This window comes from Phaethon aethereus (genome assembly GCF_964289735.1).
Source record: "Phaethon aethereus genome assembly, chromosome: 2".
Taxonomy (NCBI): domain Eukaryota; kingdom Metazoa; phylum Chordata; class Aves; order Phaethontiformes; family Phaethontidae; genus Phaethon; species Phaethon aethereus.
Genome location: NC_138582.1, coordinates 53,839,360 through 53,861,078, shown reverse-complemented (window position 1 = coordinate 53,861,078; position 21,719 = coordinate 53,839,360). Strand labels below are relative to the sequence as shown.

Below are 21,719 nucleotides of genomic sequence, written 5' to 3'. Positions count from 1 at the left end.
AAAAAAAAAAAAAAAAAGGCAAAAAAAAAAAGCACATGCCACTGGTGATCCTGCTTATCATAAAGATGATGACATTGAATTAAGAAAACAACCTCTAACTGCTGTGGCAGGATTTGGATTGTTAGGCCAAAGGTCACATGTGAAAGCTAATACCTATTCAACACTTCTGCAAGCAGCTTTTCTCATTTTTTAAAATTGGCACTCACCTGCTTCAGTCAGAATCTTGTCCACACTTGAAATATTTATGACACCAAAAAACCTCAACAAAGAAACAAACCCCAAGTTTAACCCTGTTTTGTCAGACTCTGCACCTTGGTTTGGAATGGTAGTTAAATATTTGATGTACAGCACGGGTCTGACTTCTAAGGGGCTGTCAGATACAGCGTATGGTTGCTTAATTTGCATTTCAGGAGTTGATTTGGGTTACAGTAAAGAGAAGCTTTGTCTTTATAGCATTAAAGGTAAATTTGAAATAAGCTTAACAATTAGTAAATGTAATAGTCGTAAGGAAAGCTTGAGAGCAAAGGAAGAATTTCTGCAGCTCATGACAAAAACCTAGTGCAGCTGATAGAGAGCAAATCAGAGTGTAGCAGGAGCTAGCACAGTACTACAAGGAGAAACAGCAATGCAGCATTAGAATCACAGCAGTCACATTCTAGTTTTTAAGTAGGTTGTTTTCATGTACATCTGAGATAAAGCACCTTGAGAATTTTGCTTAGACCTACTTGAGAACTCGGCATTGCACTACCACACTGTTATTAGATATTCTTTTTAAAGTTGGTAATTTTTTTTAGTTGTGCATAGGAAGATAAAAATATATTTCACTGAAATTAACAATCTGTTAATGGCATTGCAATGTTTGAGTTTATCTTCTTCAAAAAGAATTCTGCCTACCAAGCAAGTTGGGTTTTTTTTTTTTTGCTATGAAATTTGGACTAATGTTGTTTTCTTTCAACCTGCTTTTTACACTACAAATGCTTGGTACTTTAACACACTCAAAATTAAGCTGTTCCCAGAGTAGAGGGATTAATATAACAATTAAAAAACATTCCAGTAAATAAGTTATACATGCAGAAAGTCATAGGCATCCTTTAAACGTGCAGAATAATGCAGGTCTCCTGATGTTCTATTACCTGTAAGCTTAGTATCATGCAGCATTTGCAGTTGGAAGAGAGGTAATGACCTAGAGACACATCAGCAGCAGCCATCTCATCCTGAGTGCTCTCTCACTCTATTCGCTGAATCAGCTCTTCATTACATGGGAGGGGGAGGCAAGGGGGGGCGAATGTCGGTGCATACGGTACCTCACCACCTTAAATAGATAAAACTTAAAAGGAAAAAAAAAAAGGCATAAAGACCTGTGCCTAATTGGCACCTGCTGCCTTTCTTGGAATGCTAAAATATGGATGATGTTGTATAGAAATTATACCTTATGTCTGCTGGACTGAGAGTTAAGACTCCAAGGATAGATGCTAGGAAGCCAAGGGAAGGTGAACTTAGCCCACTGTCAGATGAAAATAATCACAGGCAAAAAGAAAAATAAAAACCCAACAAAAAACCAAAACCAAGCCCCCAAAAGTTGGAGTTGCTTCAAAAAAAACCCCCCAAAAAAACCAGGCACACAAAAAAACCCGATCATCTCCCCCCTCCCCCGGCAAATATTGGTTTCTTCTAGTTCCTTAGATATTGCACTGCATCTTTTCTTGCTTGAGGTTATGTTTCCAGGCTTAACTGTAGGCAGGTCTGTGTTGAAGCTACTTTCCATCTTCAGAGGTCAAGTCTGCTAGCGAGGTCAGGGCTCCCGCACGCACACTACAGAGGACACTAACCGTATTTCCCACTCAGAGGGCACGAGCAAAACTGTTACGGCTTTATAGGCAGCTAAGCATTTGAAACATGCATTCCCAGGCAAACAGGCTCTCTTGTGCCTCTCTCTTCCCTGACCATATTTAGTCAACCATTGCAAAAAATAGTCTCTCAGCTGTCGATTGTCGATCCGGCAGCGGAGCGAGCCTCTATCCAGCTCTCTGCCTATTGATTGTGCAGCCTGCACTTCCACCGCCGCTTTGCCATTTGTCCCCAGGTTTTTTTAGCGCTGCCAAATAAAGCTTGCTCTCGTGTTTGCAGTTAGATTTCCCAGGTTTACACTGAGCTTGCGCTGCTACTAGTAAACCCTGATGAGGTTGTCACTATACTTAGAAACGTTTGGGGAGGGGGAGAAGGCGGGGGGAAAAGGCAGCCCCGGTAGCAGCAAGGCAAGGACTTCACGCAGATATAGAATAATAAATAATCCTGCGCTGCCACGGCAGGTTGTGTAACCTGGTTTCTCGATCACTGAAAAATGCCACGAGTAACCACATGCCGTTTAACCGGAGGTCTAAGCGGCCTTGTTCTACATCTAGTTTTAAGTTTTCAACAGCAAATCGTATTCTTATTTTATAAATAAGAAGTTGGTGCCGATTTGTGGCCCCACTTTTCCATATTTAAATCAAGTTAGAAATTTTTTGAAAAACCTTTAATTAGTAAATTCATATATTTTCATACTATTATATTTAATAATTCCATAGTGTTTTGTTTCTAATGCTTAGCTATAAAAATACTTTTTAAAAAATAAATGCATATGTAAATTAGATGCTACTGGTCTTTGAAAAAACTCAGTGTTTTAGAAGCAAAGAATAAAAAAAATCAAATGAACAGCTCAGTCCATTAATCTGACTTTCATGTCACATTGGCCTATAACAAGACCAATAACCACACATTCAAAATATGAAAAGGGGGATTTTTGTATTCATGGGGAGTATATGCAATGCTTTCTTCAGAAAAGAATAAAGTTCCTGAAATTTAGCCTTTTAAATACAACACTCAGGAACCCAAATACTTCAAGATTTTCTCTATGTTTTTCCTACAAAATTCTTTATGTTGCTCAGGAACAAGAAGAGTGAAAAAGCTGAAAATGATTCAATCTAAAATTAAACAAACTTATTAAATGAAAATAATCTCAGTTAATATCGATGTAATTACTAGTTACTAATTTATTAAAAGTTCAGTACTGTAGGGTACAATGTGAATTGCAAAGTCCTGAACAGACTACCGTCTTGGATACCTACTTTCCTTGCTTCCTCTTTTTGTGTTGACCTTGTCCTGTGCTTGGTAGCTGCTTACCTCGTAACTCCTGTTGCAGTGTAGCTTTCTGGGAAAAGTCACATTTTTTCATTTCTTTCTTTAATTTCATAATCATACACTGAAGACAAAATTGTAAGATCTAGGCTAATACAGAATATGTTTTTGTAAATTCTGTGTAAATTTATATACCTCATTGTTTCTTCAGTTTCATGTATATTGAAATCAGTTTTTCAAGAGGTACTTGAAAATGTGAGAGACAGAAAGAAGGAAACAGCCTGCTTGCTTCAACTTCTGCTGAGCCATCAGTCAGATATGAAATATTAAACTCTAATTTCAAGATACAGTGTCCTCAGTAATACCAGTCTAAGGTATTAATCTGTTCTTTATTACTTGTTCCTGAAGGATACTTCCTTCTTCATTCTTCCAGCATAACTCCCCGTGCTGCACAGCGAGCGTGGTGTGAACCCGATCAGGGAACTGATTTGGCTTGAGGTTGTGTGCTGACGTGCACTTAAGATCATATTGTTGCCAAAAATAGCACTGTCCTGCTCCTGTGTTACTTCTTGCACTATGTTGGTACAAATATTTCTTTGGCTTCACAGTGAGCAGGCTCAGAGTACTATTCTGCATGAGAAATTATCCAACAAAAAGGGGTGACATTTTAGATGCTGTGTTGGTGGCTGTGTGTATTGAGCAGAGGTGGTAGTTGCAGGACAAGAATGGGATTAGTAAAAAGTAGTCTTGCTTCTATCGTGTTGTAAAATGCATGTCAGACTACATAGCTTTAAAAGAAAACTTTGCAATGGAAACTGTCTTTAAATCTGATCTGTTCCTTCAGTTGTTTGAGGATGTAACAGGAAACAGGTGAGCAGGTTGAGCTAAGCCAGGGGTGGGAATAAGTGGACAAGAGGGCATGTGTGTTGAGGGGGGAATACTTCAAGCCAGGATTGCTGTAAAATATCTTCTATTATGAAACCATGTCACACTGAGACAGTGGAAAGCTGACCTGAGGGAGGGGAGTGGCAGGAAAGTAGAGAACTTGCAGTAGAAAGTGCACTGAATCATTACAACCCCTAGAAGTATGATTTCTGGTTAAGTTTATGCTGATCTAAGACTTTGCTTCTGGAAAGGGCAGTCTGCCCTCCCTGCAACTCTAGCTTCATCATTTCTTTATTCCTGTTGCTTCTAGTGATCGTGAAGTTGCAGGGTAGGTTGGATTATCTCACTCATCTGCCTGAAAGCGAACTTGCCAAATCAAGTCTAGTGGGTTGCTTCAGTCACCAGACAGTGATGTGTCTGTAGAGCCAACATAACAGGAATTGAAGTGCAGGGAGCAGTGGGTTTGTGTCTTTCAGTAGCCATTTAAGTTAGCCATTTATGCTGATTGTGAAGTAGCCTCACTATTTTTTTTAATGCCTAAGTATCTGTTCTTTTAAAAAAAACCCAAAAGGCCAAACAGACAAAACCATCTCACCACCATCCTACAAACCCCCAGCTTTCCCCATTTAAATCATTCTGCAGTCAAATTGCAGTAGCTTATCTAGTTTTTCTTTATACGTTTTTTTAAGCAGGGTGGAAGGATATCTTTACCATTAAGAATGCTAAATTTGGAAACTTTTCTATACAATGACGTGCTAGTTTCATCTTGCAAGTACTTTTATCTTGCATATTTTTTAGATAAGTCCATTATTTTATGTGGCATTCTCAGGTAATGCTGATGAGCATCTGTAAAAATTCTGTGAGTAAAATGCTGCATAAGGAAAGAGATTTTGTGTGTAGTTTGATAATGAATAATATAACATATGTTAAAACTTTTGGTCATAACAATGATTTTTTTTACGTCTAATGTTGGTCACTGGTGTTGAAACAACTGCTCTGTGTGGCTAAAAATGAACTAGCGTATTGTTCAGATCTGTGATGCATTTTATGTTGCAAATATAAAATTCAAGCTGTTGAATTTATATTCTGCTATTGTTTATAATTTATACATCATATATATGTTAAACCATAGTTCCAGACTCTCTAAAAACCTGAATTAAAAAAACCCAACACCTCATGTGTCAAGGTCAAAGTAAAGGTGCATTCCGCAGCAGCATTTGATGTTATTCTTCTACATCTCAAATTAAATGTAACATAGTGTAAGTGGGTGTTCCTTCTACCAAATCACTTCTAACTAGTAGACCCTGGTCTGTCATTTTATGGGGATGATTTATGTGAATTATGGTGGACTTTATAAGTCACTGTACCCCCATCCACTGGGCATGGGAAAGCAATGGATACCTTGATCTCAGCCCCCTATGCACATGTGCTTGCTCGTTACCTTTTTCACTGAGCCAGGTGTTTAGCTCATATGAATGAAGAACTAGTTTCCTCAGACCCTTCAAAGCTTTACAGACAACTTCCTCAAAAATTTTTACTGAAATTTTTCTTTTGTTGTCCCATCTAGAAAATTTCAGAACTTGCAAAATATCATCCAACTGAAAAAGGCTCAAAATCTTTATCAGCTTTCTGTTAATCAGAAAATACTGCAGACCAACAAATGCCAAAGCTTACCTCTTACAATTTTTTTCTTTAGTAATGCTCTTTAAGTAGCATAGCGATGACATAATTTCAGTGTCTTCATAAGGCTTTCAAGCATCTTATCAATAATCTTTGAAGGTACTCAATTAGCCTTGTAATCTGTACAGTTCAATACAGTGAAGATGATAGACTGAAGAGTTTTCTTCAGCTGATTTCATGGTCATGGTTACCATTAGATTTGCTGATTCCTTATCTTTTCAATATAATTACAGAGAAAGTAGTCTGTGATCTGTTTTAATGTATACAAGATAAAAGCAAGTTTTCAGGACCACATCTGTGTTGCGGTCCTGAAAATGGAGCAGTACAGTTTGGCTTCTTCTGTAATATTTTGTGTGGAAAAGTGAATCAAGAATTACTGTGTAATTGGCATGTGACGTTAATTCACTAATGTGACTGTTCCAGTGAGTACTGTTCTGAATGGTAGCCACTTAGCTAAGTTGTCAAAATTTTGGCAGCAGCTCTAGAAAATCCTGCAAAATAGAATAGCTGTAGGAAGTAAAGCTGCAGTATGAAGGAACAGGATCTTGTGCACTGAAGGAAACTACCTCTCAGCTAATGAGAAGGACGATGCAGCCACTGAACATCTTAAAAGAATTTGCCATTTATAGCATATTAATATCTTGGAGAATTTTAAGGTGTCATGTACATAAAACTGCCCTTCCATCCTGCTGTCCTGTAATTCACCACAGTCTGGAAGAGAGATGTGGTCTCTAGCTTGCATAGCCAGAAGCAACTGACGACTAGTTACTGGCCCTCTGATGCTTTGCTGTGAAAAGTAAGATAAAAATCTATTGCACATATAAGCTGTTTGTTTGTTTTCTTGGTCCTGTTTTTTTCAATAGGACCAATGCATTTTAAAAGCATCCAAAAATGCAATAGGCATCTCATTTCTGTGAAAGTAAGATGCAGTCTTAGCCCCCAAATATTTTACAGTTGAGCTTCAGATGAAAATCTTCCTGGTATTTGACAGCTAATTAAATAAGAAAAGATTTGAAAGGGGATCTGGTAAGGCTAGTGCTCTTGCAAATCTTAGGGTGAGTGAATTTTTTCATAGCATAAAAAAATACTGTCAGTTAATTTCTTACTTCTCTCTCAAAGATGAGAGATGTTAAAGAAATAGCAACAGTAATGTTTCATATATTCACTTTTCAATGCATCTGTTAAAGGGGTTGAATGTACTCTAAATATTCTTTTATTTTATATCTGTGGAGTTGGCAGTTTCTTTATTTCCTTACTGAAGAAAAGGATATAAAGTATCATCTGAGTTACGGTGGTTCCTTGTTTAGTAACTAGAGCTACTTTGGAGGCAAGTTCGGTATATTTAGAGAAATGTACATTTGAGTGTTGGTGCCCTCCCATATTGTTCCTAAAGTTGTAGTTGCAGTTGTAAAAAAAATTTCTTGACCTTGTTTTTTTTCCTAGGTCACTGTTGCCCCACCTTCTACTGGTCACTTACAGTGGTCATATTGCTTCTGTCAGTCATAAAGAATTTTCAGTTAGTTTTTGTTGTGCGTTTTAAATGATCCACAGTAGATACTCTAGAGCTTTATGGGGACTTCAGAAGCACTGAGCCTGGCAGGTGAAGATAAAGAGCTTACATGACATGATACCCTATGGGAAGCCACTATACAAAGTAAACTGGCTTGTTGTGCTGCTAATATCGTGTGCTCCCGAGGTGTGCCCTGTATCAGCCCAGCTTTCTAAGGAACTGATGGTGGTGTACCTAGGTTACAGTCCAGATATGATGTGAACCACAGTGCGCCAGACTTCCTCCCTCTCTAAGGCAGCTAGAAACAGTTCTGATGTTGCAAACCAGAGACATATGTATATCCTAGATTTGAAAATACATCATTTCATTACAAAATGAATTATGTTTATCAGCGCAACTAATGTCTGTTTATTTTGCTACATTTCATAAAGCTTCGGTAACTTGTGTTTTACTAAATTATATCCTTAATTTTGGAAACTCCTGCATCAGTGAATCTCTCAAAGAGTTAATGTTGGTAGGTTGGGTTGGTTTTTGGGGTTTTTGTTTTCTTTCAAGTGTTCTAGTCCTTTTTTCCTAGCATGTGACAGAGCTGTAGAAGGTGTTATGAATAGAAGCTGAGAAACGGTTCACGATAATCAATGTACAATCTGTTAAGTGTTGTTGTTGTAGTTTGCTGTTATGAGTGATTTGGACTATGAAGTGAGAAGCTTAGACCTGACAGGAAAACAAAAAATCCTAAGAGGTCAAGAATGGTCCCTTAGTTATTTGCTTACCTCAAGAAAGCTGTGATTTATAATGGAATCTAAAAAGACTGAGCTCACCCACAGACTACAAAATTCTTTTGGTTCCTGGCCAAGTGCTTATGCCTGCTCTGCAGAGAACAAAGCTCCAGAGCAGCCTGGTTGTGGACGCTCCATGTAGCGGTTGGTCATGGGTCTCCTGTGGGCCTGCGTGATGCTGCGGCCTGTAGATGCGGTTGCTTCAGACACTCTCTGGAAAAAAGTGACTATTATCCTGCAACTGCTAGGATGGTGTATTAAGTGTGAAACTGAGGATTTATGTTGTATACTCAGTGCAGTAGCAGGAGAACATGAGGAGATGCTCAAGAAGTCAGGGTCTGTTAGGATAGTGTCTAAGAGGTCTGTAGGAAGGAGTGCACGTTCTCACTGGTAGTCTAGGTCACAGACTCTTAATTCTGCAGTTTTGGAGGGCACATTGTAGTGAGCTATTCCCAGAACCACAGCTTTTTGTTTGTTTATTTTATAGGAAACTAGTTGGCTTACTCTAAAAGAGAGTTTAGGAGTGAATAGCACTGAATAGTGGTGTGGATGGTCAAGGTAACAGATTATTGCAATGAATTAGGAGTTCAGTTATTACTTGACAGCACGGTCAGCTTACTGGTATCTGTTGAGAATATTTTTGAGTAAAAGCTGAGAGCCTTGTTCTGTGAGGATATTTCACAGAATCACTAGGTTGGAAAGGACCTTCAAGATCATCAAGTCCAACCATTAATCCAGCGCCACCATGTCCCCTAAACCATGTCCTGAAGCGCCACATCCACATGTTTTTTGAACACTTCCAGAGATGGCGACTCCACCACCTCCCTGGGCAGCCTGTTCCAATGCCTGACCACTCTCTCGGTGAAGAAATTTTTCCTAATATCCAATCTAAACCTCCCCTGGCACAACTTGAGGCCATTTCCTCTTGTCCTATCACTAGTTACTTGGGAGAAGAGACCAACACCCTTGTCGCCACAACCCCCTTTCAGGTAGTTGTAGAGAGCGATAAGGTCTCCCCTCAGCCTCCTCTTCTTCAGACTAAACAACCCCAGTTCCCTCAGCCACTCCTCCTAAGACATGTGCTCCAGCACTCTCACCAGCTTCGTTGCCCTTCTCTGGACACGCACGAGCACCTTGGTGTCCTTCTTGTAGTGAGGGGCCCAAAACTGAACACGGTATTCAAGGTGCGGCCTCACCAGTGCCGAGTACAGGGGCACAATCACTTCCCTACTCCTGCTGGCCACACTATTGCTGATACAGGCCAGGACGCTGTTGGCCGCCTTGGCCACCTGGGCACACTGCCGGCTCATGTTCAGCCGGCTGTCAACCAGCACCCCCAGGTCCCTTTCCGCCGGGCTGCTCTCTAGCCACTCCTCCCCAAGCCTGTAGCGTTGCATGGGGTTTTTGTGGCCAAAGTGCAGGACCCTGCACTTGGCCTTATTAAACCTCATACAGTTGGCCTCTGCCCATCGATCCAGCCTGTCCAGATCCCTCTGCAGAGCCCTCCTACCCTCCAGCAGATCAACACTCCCACCCAGCTTGGTGTCATCTGCAAACTTACTGAGGGAGCACTCGATTCCCTCATGCAGATCATCAATAAAGATATTGAACAAGACCGGCCCCAGAACCGAGCCCTGGGGAACACCGCTTGTGACCGGCCGCCAGCCGGATTTAACGCCATTCACCACAACTCTCTGGGCTCGGCCATCCAGCCAGTTCCTCGACCAGTGAAGAGTAAACCTGTCTAAGCCACGAGCTGCCAGTTTCTCCAGGAGAATGCTGTGGGAGACGCTGTCAAAGGCTTTACTAAAGTCCAGGTAGACAACATCCACAGTCTTTCCCTCATCCACTAGGCGGGTCACCTGGTCATAGAAAGAGATCAGGTTGGTCAAGCAGGACCTGCCTTTCATGAACCCATGCTGGCTGGGCCTGATCCCTTGGTTGTCCTGCAGGTGCCCTGTGAGCACTCTCAAGACCAACCGCTCCATAATCTTCCCTGGTACAGAGGTCAGGCTGACAGACCTGTAGTTCCCAGGATCCTCCTTCCGGCCTTTCTTGTAGACAGGCGTCACATTGGCAAGCAATGTTTCTGAGGCTTATTGAGATCCCATGTTTGAGTATCAGGTGGCTAATGAAGAACGATTTCATTCAATTATAGCATCTGCTTGCAAGGCAGTCTGTGACTGAGTGGTTCCACTTGCTAGCTGGTATTAGTTGGATTTTTTGAATTTTGAAATTTTGAAAGCTTGAATTTTGTAAAGAAACTCAGCTTCTCTTGTAAGTAGCATGTTGGTTCAATGGTAGGGAAAGATTGGATGATAGAAGAGGTTTCCTGGCATGAGATTATAGCAGTTTCTGATTTTCTGTTTCTCTCTGAGGAACTGCCATAAGGGAGCTGCATGTTTGTCTCAGAATTGTGTGAATACTTTTTAAAGGTAGTTTTTACTGCTAGATAACATTTCCTCTGGGGGGGGGGGGGGGAAATCTGATTCCCACACTGTTTTGGGTATTGTATTGTTTGTTTGTATGCTATAACTAGAAGGAACTTAATGTGAAATTATTATGCTTTGGAACTGTTGGTATAGCTCTTCACCCACTTTCTCTTTTTGAAAAAATACTGATGTTATTTTAGCTACTACTTATTTGTAGTTCTGAGAATGAATATTGTTTTAGTATTGTCGCGTTGTCATTCAACAAATACGTTATTTCTGCATTTATGCCATCTCTGCATATTTATTTCAGTGCCATGCGTGTGTTGTTGTCCAAGTTACCACGACCATGGATTGTTGACGAGAAAAAAGATGATGGTTACACTGCCTTGCATCTGGCAGCTCTCAATAATCACGTGGAAGTGGCTGAACTTTTGGTGCATCAGGTAGGGCTCTTTTCTCAGGAGGATTTAAATGCCACATTTCAGTTAACCATCTGATGTGAAAATAGTTCGCTTCTTGACACCTGCAATTGCAATGCAAAAGCAATGAAGCAGGGAAGGACACGTGGTGAGCTCTAAAGGTCAGACTTGCCTTTGAGATCATTACAATGGCCTAATGGTGCAGAGGGACTGAAAAATTTTATACCTAGTTTGTTTCAACAGATCAACGTCTGTACATTGAATGAAGTATTTAATAATTTCTCTCAAATCTCCAAACTGTGAATCACATTCAGGGTCTTATTCAGTGCCCTAATTGACTGCCTTCCCTGTAGATGAATTGCTGGGATGATAATGCTCTAATGCTTTGAATGTCTTCCAGGGCAATGCTAACCTGGATATCCAGAATGTTAACCAGCAAACTGCTCTGCACCTTGCCGTTGAACGACAGCATACACAAATTGTTAGGGTAAGTATCTGGTTTGCAATAACCCGTATGGTACTTGACTCAAGCTGATTGTGGCTGTTAAGACAGAGGTACTTCATGAACACTTAAAAAATGATTTAACAACATGTAGCCATTGAATGTTTGTATGATTGATTCTGATAAATTCAGAAACCTGCCAACTTTCACAGGTCAGTAAGCAATATGAAGGATGTTTCGGGAAGGCTCAGTTTTTGTACATGTACGTTACAGCTTCCTCTACGTGGTTGCAAATTCCAGCATCCCTCCTTTTTGAGCAAGGGAGAGTGTGTTCCTGTTACTTGTCTGAGTCTTGTGGTCCTGTAGTGGGACCTTCAAATAGCATTTTTGATGTCTCTTGCTGTATGAGTAATTATTCTTGCTCATAGCTTTTGCAAACTGTAGCAAAGTGAAACATCATTTAATCAGTTTAACTACTTTTCAGTCTTCTCAGTGTGTAACTTTCCCCATTCTTAGCTTGGGAGAGCTATAAGCAGTAACAGAAGTTCCTTATTAGTAAAAGTAGTGCTATTTCTGTTTTTCGCTTGCACGGTTGCAAAAGTTAATACTTCAATTTAACAAAACTTTGCTACTGGCACAGGAAATGGGAGTCTGGCACAGCTTGCCCATTCTGGTCTGTGTGCACTGTCCATACGGGACCTATGTGATTTAGCATGGGCTGTTGAGGCTCAGAGAGAGTGAGCACTCACTGCTGTAGATGTTCCCTATGAGTGAATACATCAACCTGGCCTTGGCCCTCTGCATACATTTTTTTAGTTTGTGAGATAGTTTTAGTTTTGTAAATTTTTTTACAGAATTTTTTTAAATTTTAATTTTAATCTAATTTTTTTTAGAATGAGAGTCATTTTATATTAAAAACGTTCTCTTATTCAGGCCTACAGAGAATTGTCCCCCTGCACAGACCTGTATCTGCGGTTCTGTTTAGTGTTATTTTGCCATAAGGTGTCTCCATCTCGAAGGGTTGATGGATGTGATCCCATTACAGTGAAACATGTGATATGGCCCTATATCTGGAACAGCTTGCTACCAAAAGAATGGTTTCCTAGAGTCAGTGTCACTTGCATCCTGCAAGCTATTTGGCAGCTATATTTGGTGAGCTCTTGTGCCCTTCTGAACTGACATGGTACCTGTGAATACAATACCAATGTAGCAGATGAGCAGGAAGGTGGGCATGTAGAAGAACTAGTATGTGTATTGGACTGACATGCTTATATCTGAGAGTGTTTAAGTGAATGACCCAGTAGAGTACCCATACTTTAGAGTTGGATTAACTTTGAGAAGTCCTAAAATAACTCATGCAGCCGTGCAAAGAAATGTTGGCTCTGTATTTCAAAATTAATTCCTATTGGGTACTCTTCCAGGGCTGGGTTGTACCCTCAGGCATCTGTGGAATAGTGGTCAAAGGTAGCAGGGCTCTTTTAAAAGCTCTGCTGCCATGACAAAGGGTGGTGGTTTGCCTTTTTTTTTTTTTTTTTAACTTCTGCAAAGGATTTAAATTTCCATGGATAGCTAAGGATTCCAGGCTGCTCTGAAAAGAGTTCTCTTATATATTTTTCTTCAAGGAGAAGCTCTTAAGCAGTAAATAGCTAGTGGCAGACACAAGATATTCACATGAGAGAGAAAAAATGGGCAGTGTAAGTCCATTTAGAGTGTAAGAAGTTGGGGGCAGACTGTTGTAACTATTAGCTGGGGTTTTTTTTTGTTTCACCTGTGGAAGAAAAGGTTGGGGAAAATGGTAAACTGTGGTCAATGTATTTGAAGGTAAAATGTAAATGCAGGTATTTCCTTGAAAATTAAGTTCTGAATTCCTTTTAAGCTGTTTTCCTTTTAGCCTTTCCTAGAGTCTGAGATTCTTTGGTTCTGAGAGGCTGAGATCCTTGCAAGCCTGTGGGTTCCGAAGAGGGAGATCCCCCTTTATGTATTCCTGTTTCTAGGCTATGCCTTTTGTCTCTGCTGCTAATCCCACTTTTGCAGAGTAGCAAAAACTCAAAACTAAAGTTAAAACCTCAGCTGCTATCTACAGGTTACTGAATAACGACGATGACAGGGTTTAATTTTTAGGGGCAATTGTTACTTGTCAGCATGTGTTGATTTGTTTTGTTTAACAACATATTTAAGAAAGTTCTGGTGCATTGAATTATAGGAGGGCTCTATGCAAAGGCAATATGAATAGGAGGGTCTGTGCAGCCTTATGCTTGCTTTCATGTCACGTGACCTGGAACGTGTGCCTAAAATTAGCCTTAAAGACAAGTCTTACAGTTCATTACTTCCTAAAGTGTTGTGAGATAGTATTTAATAGTGTCAGTGGTTTTTATGTCTTCTGCTGAATAAGGATAAACCTAAGTACATGCTTAACTACTTTGTTAATGGGAGGACACTGTAAATTAAGTTGTCAAATTTAGCGTGATGTGAAAGTGGTGATTTTTGAGGTCAAAGTATCTAAAATATTCCCACTTTTTCTGTTTCTGATATATTGCTGTAATATGTTACATTGTTTGGAAGCTATCTGTAAGATTTAAAGGTTTTGGATAATAGAAAGTATCCTTTAAAGAAGAGCATCTCTTGTAGTGCTCCCTCAGAGCACAGGCAAGCATTAGGCTTCTGCTGAAATGAGCTTGATATTTGAAGAGATAAATGCTTCAGTTGAGGGCTGAACTCTTAACTATGGAAAATAAATGTAAATAAACTCAACTGTGAATTGTTGCAAGATAAAAGAATAACCCTTTTGTACCTCCTAGAGCATCCTAGACCATAGTTTCACTGAAATTTAGTTTTAAAAAGAATAAATAAGTGGTTTTGATTTTTAAATTTGGTTCTCTTTCTTTTCAGCTCTTAGTGCGTGCAGGTGCTAAGCTGGATATTCAGGATAAAGATGGGGATACTCCCCTGCATGAAGCCCTGAGGCACCACACCTTGTCACAGCTCCGCCAACTCCAAGACATGCAAGATGTGGGCAAGGTAGATACTGCTTGGGAGCCATCAAAGAACACAGTAAATAAAATGCATTTATTTATTCTTTTTTTTTTCCTGCAAATTTGTCTCTTTATTTGTCTATTTTGTCTCATTCTGTACTGTTGAACTGTTTTTTGGCAGCATAAGGTTATGTGGACATTCTGCATTAGACTGCAGTGTAGGCAGAAATCGTATTGTTACATGTGGCTTTTCACGTGTTGTCATTGTCTTTGTTAAAGAAAAATACGGGGTTTTTAGTTCAAAATATTCCTACCAATCTGTCTTCTATAGTGAACATGTATGGCTGCCAAAAGATCAAAAGTAGCTTTTTATGAAAGAGAAATAAACAGTATTTCAGTACAGAATAAGACTAAAATTATGTTTTCTGTGATTCAACACCTTGCATGTCTTTGTAGCTTTAATTGTTTAGCTGCATATGTAACTGTCTGAAAATTTATTCTGTTTGAACAAGGCATTCTTAATATTTGCATCTTTATTGTTACATATCTTTCTGACAGAGTTCGTTTCAGAAATTGTCCTGTAGTAAGGAAATAGTCAAAGAAACTCAGGGTAACAAAGGTCAAAATGTGTTACTGAAAAAAGAAACACTCACCCAAAAAACTGTGTGAACACAATATGTAAAGATGAAGTTTATAGTTTTGCTGAATGGCAAAAGAGAAATAAAATTCTTGAGTGATTGGGATTGAGAAAAGCAAACAATGATTTTTTTCTTTAAATATTGAAGATGCACAACATAACTAATGATTCAGCAAATCTGAATCACTGTTACCAGTGTCATAATATTTTTTCTAATTTATTTGTGGGTGGCTAAGTTTTTGCATTTCATTCAAAAAAACCCCACCAACTTTATTAAAAAGCCTTTGTTAAAAACAATAAATTCCACTGTACAACAAATGTTTTTCAAACTGCTTACTTAATTAAATCACTGAAATGCACTGGAATAAGCTTTTAAAAGAGACTTCAAATACGACTGGCATATGTAAGAAAATTCTTACATTTCTTCCTTTTGAGAGGAAGAAAGCAACTACAGCTCAGTTGTCTCCATGATCTGAAATGAACTATGTGAGAGGTGGCCAAGACAATTTGTGTGCTTGTATTTGTGCTTGTGAAACGAATGAACAGGAGATAAATACTTCTTGTGTGATTCAGCATTTCATAAATAGGTTTTCTCTGTTACTCATCTCGTTAGTGGCATCCATAATGAAACTAAGAGTTACTGTGTTTTGAGTTTAACACAAGAAGTAGTTTTTTCTTCTACTGGCTTTTTAAATTTTAGGTTTGGGGGATTTTGTTTCAAAAGATAAGGTTTTTTTTCTAGTTTCATTTGAGCTGTATCCTTGTTTTTTAAAAAAAATTACACTTTTGTTTTATTTCTATTAAAAGTTAAAAAATAATTTTTAAAAAAGGGTGGGGGCAAAGACATTTCAACAAACAAAATAAGTCCGTGCATGATTGCATCCCTGATCACCTAAAAATGTTCTGATGTTTAAAAAAAAATCGCAATCAACTAGTACCTCCTATTTTAGCTTGATCAAACTATTGGTCATATTTTTGCACGTTGTTTAGCTGCAGAGAAAATTTTTGCCTAACAAATAAATTTGGGAGGTTTACGTGGTGTGGAGAAGATATGCGCCCTCAGGAGAGGTGAAAACTTGCTTATTTTAATTTTATGTGGCAGCAATGTAAGATGTGGCTGAAACGTAAAAGATGGAGTCAAGCCTGGATAAAATATACCTGAAAAATCTTTAAGATGATCAGCAGATCAAACTATCTTGAAAAGGTTGTTTTGTGGAAAATTGTAAATGAGAACAATACTTGTACCTACCTTTATTTAAATAAAGGTAATGTAAAAATGCTATAAACTAGTTTTTACCAATAAACAGTTTTAATAGTAAGCCACCTTTGGCCTGGAATCATATGTCAAAAAAGACAGGATCTAGGCTGTTAAAATATGTGCAGGCATCGGGACCTTTAAAGCTATGCAAGGACACATTTGTAATTTATCTTGTATAGAATTGCAGTTACAGGTGGTGGATAATAGAAGATAAATAGGATTAACAGATTAGTCTGGGAAGCAGTAAGGCTTTCTTTTTGTGGATATAATGGCTTAAGTTAAATTGATGGAATACATATTTTTTTGATTAATTTTTATTAATTCCTTTAAAGATTGGGAAAACTTGTCAGATTCCTTTAGTCTATGTGATAGCAAATCTGATACATAAATCTTTAGTATTTTAGAACTCTTTTTTGCTTAGCTAAATTTCAGTTAACTTTGGACTACTGTCTTGAAGGTACCAATCTACTGAGCCCCATCAGGTACCGGTTTGTAGGATAGTACTTCAATAAATAATGATTTCTCTTTTTCAGTTGAATAAACTTTTTTTATTCAACTTTTACTCAGTTTATTCAATGTCACTTGCAGGATTTTAGATGTTTTTCATATTTGGTGAAGTTGGTTGGACAGCAACTTCATTGAAATTCTACCATTTGTTACTTTTTGCTTTGAACACAGTTTAAAATATGAAACAAACTTTTTACTGATAGTAAGTGGAATTATATAGAATGGATTCTTTAGCATTGATTTTTACTAGTTCCTTCTGAATGTCAACATTAAGCTGTTCTAATAACTAAACAAAGTTTTTCAGGTTTCTTTTGATAGACTATTTAAAATGTGTGTAGTGAACAATCTTGATAGTACACAAAGCCCTACATGTTTTAGGTATCAATCTGAAAAACATTTCTGTCTTCAAGTGCTATGAGTGGTGAACCCCTGTTTCTTTAAATAATTTTGAAGTTTGTCATCCAGCACATTGCGGTGATTGTACAGTTGGGAGAAGGAGAAATTTTCTGAAGCACAGTCCTCACCACCACAAAAAAGCTCATTTCAGCTGCTCTGTTATAGATTCAGTGTTTCTTGGCCTAGGGTACTTTTTATTCTAAATAAATGTATTATTCTTCAGGCTTAGTGTAATTTATTTTAATATATCTTTCAGACCCTTAAAATGCTTTTAAGATTCAAAATGATGCTGCTGGCTAAATCCTAACTTATACTAAAGAAACTCTAAAGGAAGTCAGTTAGGTGTTTACAGCTTCAAAGATAGCTCAGTAGTTACAGTTGCTTAGATGATATTTATGCTGTTTGTGTGGATTACACCGAGACTTCTCCTCTGCAGGTGAATTGGCTGTGACTGGCTTGTGTTGATGCATCTCAGGGCTAGCAGCCTCCAGAGGAAGCTTGCTGCAACTGTACTAAGACATAATGTTTGTATTTGTGGATGGGTTGGTTTGCTTTTTGTTTTGTTTTGTTTTTTTTCATTCTGTGTGCCTGAAACATTGCAGGCTACCAGAGAAGAGTTACGGGATGCAATGTTGTTCTGGTATTTTCAAAGCATACAGCATGCGGAGGCATTTTAGGACTCAAGATTTTCTTGAATAATGTTGATGACTGCTCCAGGTGAAGGAACCAGTCTTGGTGTAGTGTCTTACAAACATCTAGCGAAGCAAACAATCCTGTTAGCTGTGTTTGATTTTCTGCTTGGAGACACAATAGCTGTTTTGTTCGGGAACACCTCAGAGCCCACGAGGTTCAAGTGTGGATGGTAAGAGAACACTTGTCCCAGCAAGTAAGAAAGAACTACAGTAAATTGTTCAGTGTAGGCATGACTTAAACAAAAGTCTACTCTGCCAACCTTGGAGCAAATCAGCTTTCACTGGACATTGTGCTACCTTGGCTGGATTACTGACATGGTCCAAGGTACTTGGACTGAAGCTAGGTAAAATCTCTGCTTTACTTCAGCCAATGCTGTATTTGAGGTGCAGAAAAATGGTTTGAATTTATAAAAAAAAAAAGTTTTGTGATCTGAACACCACAAAACAATTTCTGTCCATAACTTACTGGTTTTCCTGGTATGAAGTCTTTAAAGCTGTACTGTTCTTCCCTGATTATAGGGAAGAATGCAGGACATGAGTATCTGTGAAATCATGAAGTAACCTTCAAGAGTCTCGTAGCACCTCAGCACCTCTTGTAGCATTTACTGATATAAGAACTCCTAAATTGTAAAAAATGTATAGACTGAGGTTTAAAAAAAATTGCTTCCCTGGGAAGCTTGGTGGCTGTATGCTGAAAAGGATAATCTTGCAGTTATCAAGGCAGGGTAAAGACTTCTAATACATACTTCCCATGCTGCAAGACATGGACCCAAACCAAGCCTTTTTCTTCACAAGTCACCTCTGAATGATAGTAGAAATAACTAGAGAGGTTTTGAAAACTGTTTTCTTCATAGTTGAGACTTCAAGATACACAGCCTTTAGGGCTGCAGTGACAGGTATCTGATACTTTAAATTTATTCCTGTATGCTGTTGTGTCTAAAATAGCACATGTAGTATAAAATACAAAATGGCTGTTAATCCAGCAAAATTACTTAATTTTTAGGGGTCATACTTGACATCCAGCTTTTACAAGACCAGCTGAAGGGATAGACTGTAGAAACTGAAAGTGATAGAAAGATGTACGGCAGTCAAATTGGCACTTAAACCAATTAGTGGGAATGAGGTGCATACAAAATCCTGCCTCTGTCCTAGTGTTGAAGCCTTTATTCAGGATTTAAAACTTCTTGAATTAGAGCTGTTCCAGCTGTGCCAAAGCTGTTCCTTTGAATATAGTCTAGTGTAGTTTGCTGAGGGATTTTTAGTGGTGCTAGCAGTTTCATGTTATATGTAGTCTGCGTTGTACTTACACATTTTTACCTGATCAAGTTTTAATACAAAAAGATGTTGGGAGCAGGCCCAGAATGCTCCAGAGTAGGTGAATCCTTTCCTTGCTGGGCTATGGTAGTGAGCCTTCTCTCTTCATTTTTCTAGCTGGCCCCGTGAATTGTGCATCATGGGTACACTAATACAGGAATACAGTAATAGTTCTGAAAAGGCAAAGGAGCATTACATGATTAGGACAGGAGGATAGGTATGTGAGTTTAAACCCCTCCAGGCTGAGAAAGCAACTGAAATCAGTCTTTCTTGGGCAGGTGCTTTACTCGCTAGACTAAAAGTAAATATGCAGTCATTTCTCTGCCCAGCTATGTTTTAAATACAAGTGTGGTGGTGATAGCATTTTGTCTGAACTCGGCAGTTTCGGTATACTTAGAGTGTATTCTGAATATACTTACTGGGACTTTGCCCTTTACAGTGCATGTCTAGAAGGACAACCACTTCACAAGTGAGTATAGGTGTGCGGGAGATTGAATGCTTCAACAGCTGAACTGTTCCTTGCTGAATTTTAGTTTCTTAAGGAAAGCTGAGTATAGCTGACTCAAAATTAAGCAACCATACAATTGTTTTGATTTTAATTCTAGAGATGCTTCTCTGGGCTTACAGATTTATACATATGTGTGTGTGTGTGTATGTGCATGTGCAGATGTCAAGTAGTTTTCCTTTAGTCAGTCTATTCCTAACTCTTTAGAGAGTCTTTCAAGTTGCTTTTATATTTGTTTTCTTTCAGTTAATAATGGGACTTGGCACTCAGGGAGCAGAGAAGAAGAGTGCAGCATCTATTGCCTGCTTCCTGGCAGCCAATGGAGCTGACCTCAGCATTCGTAATAAGAAGGGTCAGTCTCCTCTCGATCTCTGCCCTGATCCTAGTCTCTGCAAAGCGTTGGCTAAATGTCACAAAGAAAAAGTCAGGTTTGTATATTCATAAGATCTGCAGTTTCCAAATCTCTGCTTTCTATAGATTAACTGATATATTTAAAACATTGTGCCTTTATTAGCAATAGTGTTAAAACATACAAGCTTTTTCTTGACTTTTCAATTAATTCTTTGTATTCTATGGTACATTGAATGCTACTTACAAATACATTAGTTGAAACTTACACAAGTCTTACAGGACTTTCATACATGTTAATATGGGAGGGAGGAGAATGGGAAGATGGCAACGTGCAGGTGAAGGCTGATAGAACTTCAAACTATCCCAGAAAAGGTAGGGGGGCAATCACTGAAGGAATAACTAAGCATTGGGACAGGTTGCCCAAGGAGGTTGTGAAATCTCTGCCCATGCAAGTTTTGAAGACTGGAATGGGCAAAGCCCAGTATAACCTGGTGTGAATTCAGCATTGACCCTGCTTTGTGTGGGTGACTTCTGAGTACCTGTCAACCTGAATGATTGTATGATTCTGTAAAGAGAGAAGGAGGGGGTAGGCCTGATGTCTCAGAAGCACTTCTCCAGGAATTACGATTTCAGTGAAATAGGTTATCAAGTGCTTGCAGTATGAGAAGTTTCAGCTTGCTATGTGTCCTAGTTGTGTTCCCACCATTGGCTTACATGATTCTCATCCTTAATTCCTGTATGGAAATCAAAAATGTACTTTCAAAATATCACAAAGGGAGACTGGTTTTTGTTGATGCTGCCCTGCCTGTGTAAGGTGCTTATTTTCTTCAGTCTTTCTGTCTCTGTCTGTCTCACCCCTGCGACTGTTCTTTCTCGCCACCTTTTATGGGCTTGCGAGGGCTGCAGGAATGAGCCGATTAGGTTCAACACGCGCTCCCTCTGCTGGGTTCGCAGCAGCATAGGACAAAGATACGAGGTGAATTCACTGCGGGACCTTGGGGGTTCTTTTATAAGCCTGCCATTTGCTAGGTATTGGAATTATACTGAAGATTAAGGAGGTGAGCTGTGCAGTTCTGAATCTACAGGGAATGTCTCTACTAATAAGTAAACTCTTAAGATGCGAGGGAAAATTTTTTATGTTCACAAGATGCTATTCTAACTTGTGTGGCCTGTTTCTGAACAGTGTCTTACCTGAGCGTGAGACCTTGCACTCTGGTGTCAACTCTACGTTTGGGAAAATGCAGTTTGGATTGCTTTATGATGATACACTGATGGCTGAATGCATAGGAGTATATAGATAAACTGCCAATTGATGATTTTATTTTAAAATCCTTTGAAGTATGTTTGACTGCAAGGTTTCTTTATAGTGGTCAGGTTGGTTCTCGAAGTCCATCTATGATCAACAATGATTCTGAAACCTTAGAAGAATGTATGGTATGTTCAGACATGAAGAGAGATACTCTGTTTGGCCCATGTGGACACATTGCCACGTGTTCTCTGTGCTCACCACGGGTGAAAAAATGCCTCATCTGTAAAGAACAAGTTCAGTCTAGGACAAAGGTAAAAACTTCCAAAGTTTATTGGTTCCCTTTCTGGTTTTAATGCAAAAGGTTTTTTTAAAAGAACAAGGAAAATTGTAGTATATTTTAAGTGGTATTTTGCCTTACAGGTGTCTTGCTGGATGAAATTAATTTTGCATCATAATGATATCTTGTCACAACATTGTATGTTACTCTTCTCTGTTTGCCTGTATTCATGTCCTACCTGCCCCTCATTCTCTCCCAATCTGACGTTGTCTTTATTGCTCAGATCCTGAGAATTCC

General features: G+C 38.9%; 1 protein-coding gene across 1 annotated transcript in view; it reads left to right on the top strand.

Moving 5' to 3' along the window:
- MIB1 (MIB E3 ubiquitin protein ligase 1) overlaps positions 1 to 21,719 on the top strand; it is a gene marked incomplete at both ends in the record, with an annotated part of 79,229 nt that overhangs the window by 47,731 nt on the left and 9,779 nt on the right. The window contains 5 exons of the mRNA XM_081996948.1: positions 10,714 to 10,846; positions 11,223 to 11,309; positions 14,154 to 14,315; positions 19,792 to 19,973; positions 21,264 to 21,456. Coding sequence (XP_081853074.1) covers positions 10,714 to 10,846; positions 11,223 to 11,309; positions 14,154 to 14,315; positions 19,792 to 19,973; positions 21,264 to 21,456 — 757 coding nt within the window. The remainder of the gene's footprint in view (positions 1 to 10,713; positions 10,847 to 11,222; positions 11,310 to 14,153; positions 14,316 to 19,791; positions 19,974 to 21,263; positions 21,457 to 21,719) is intronic.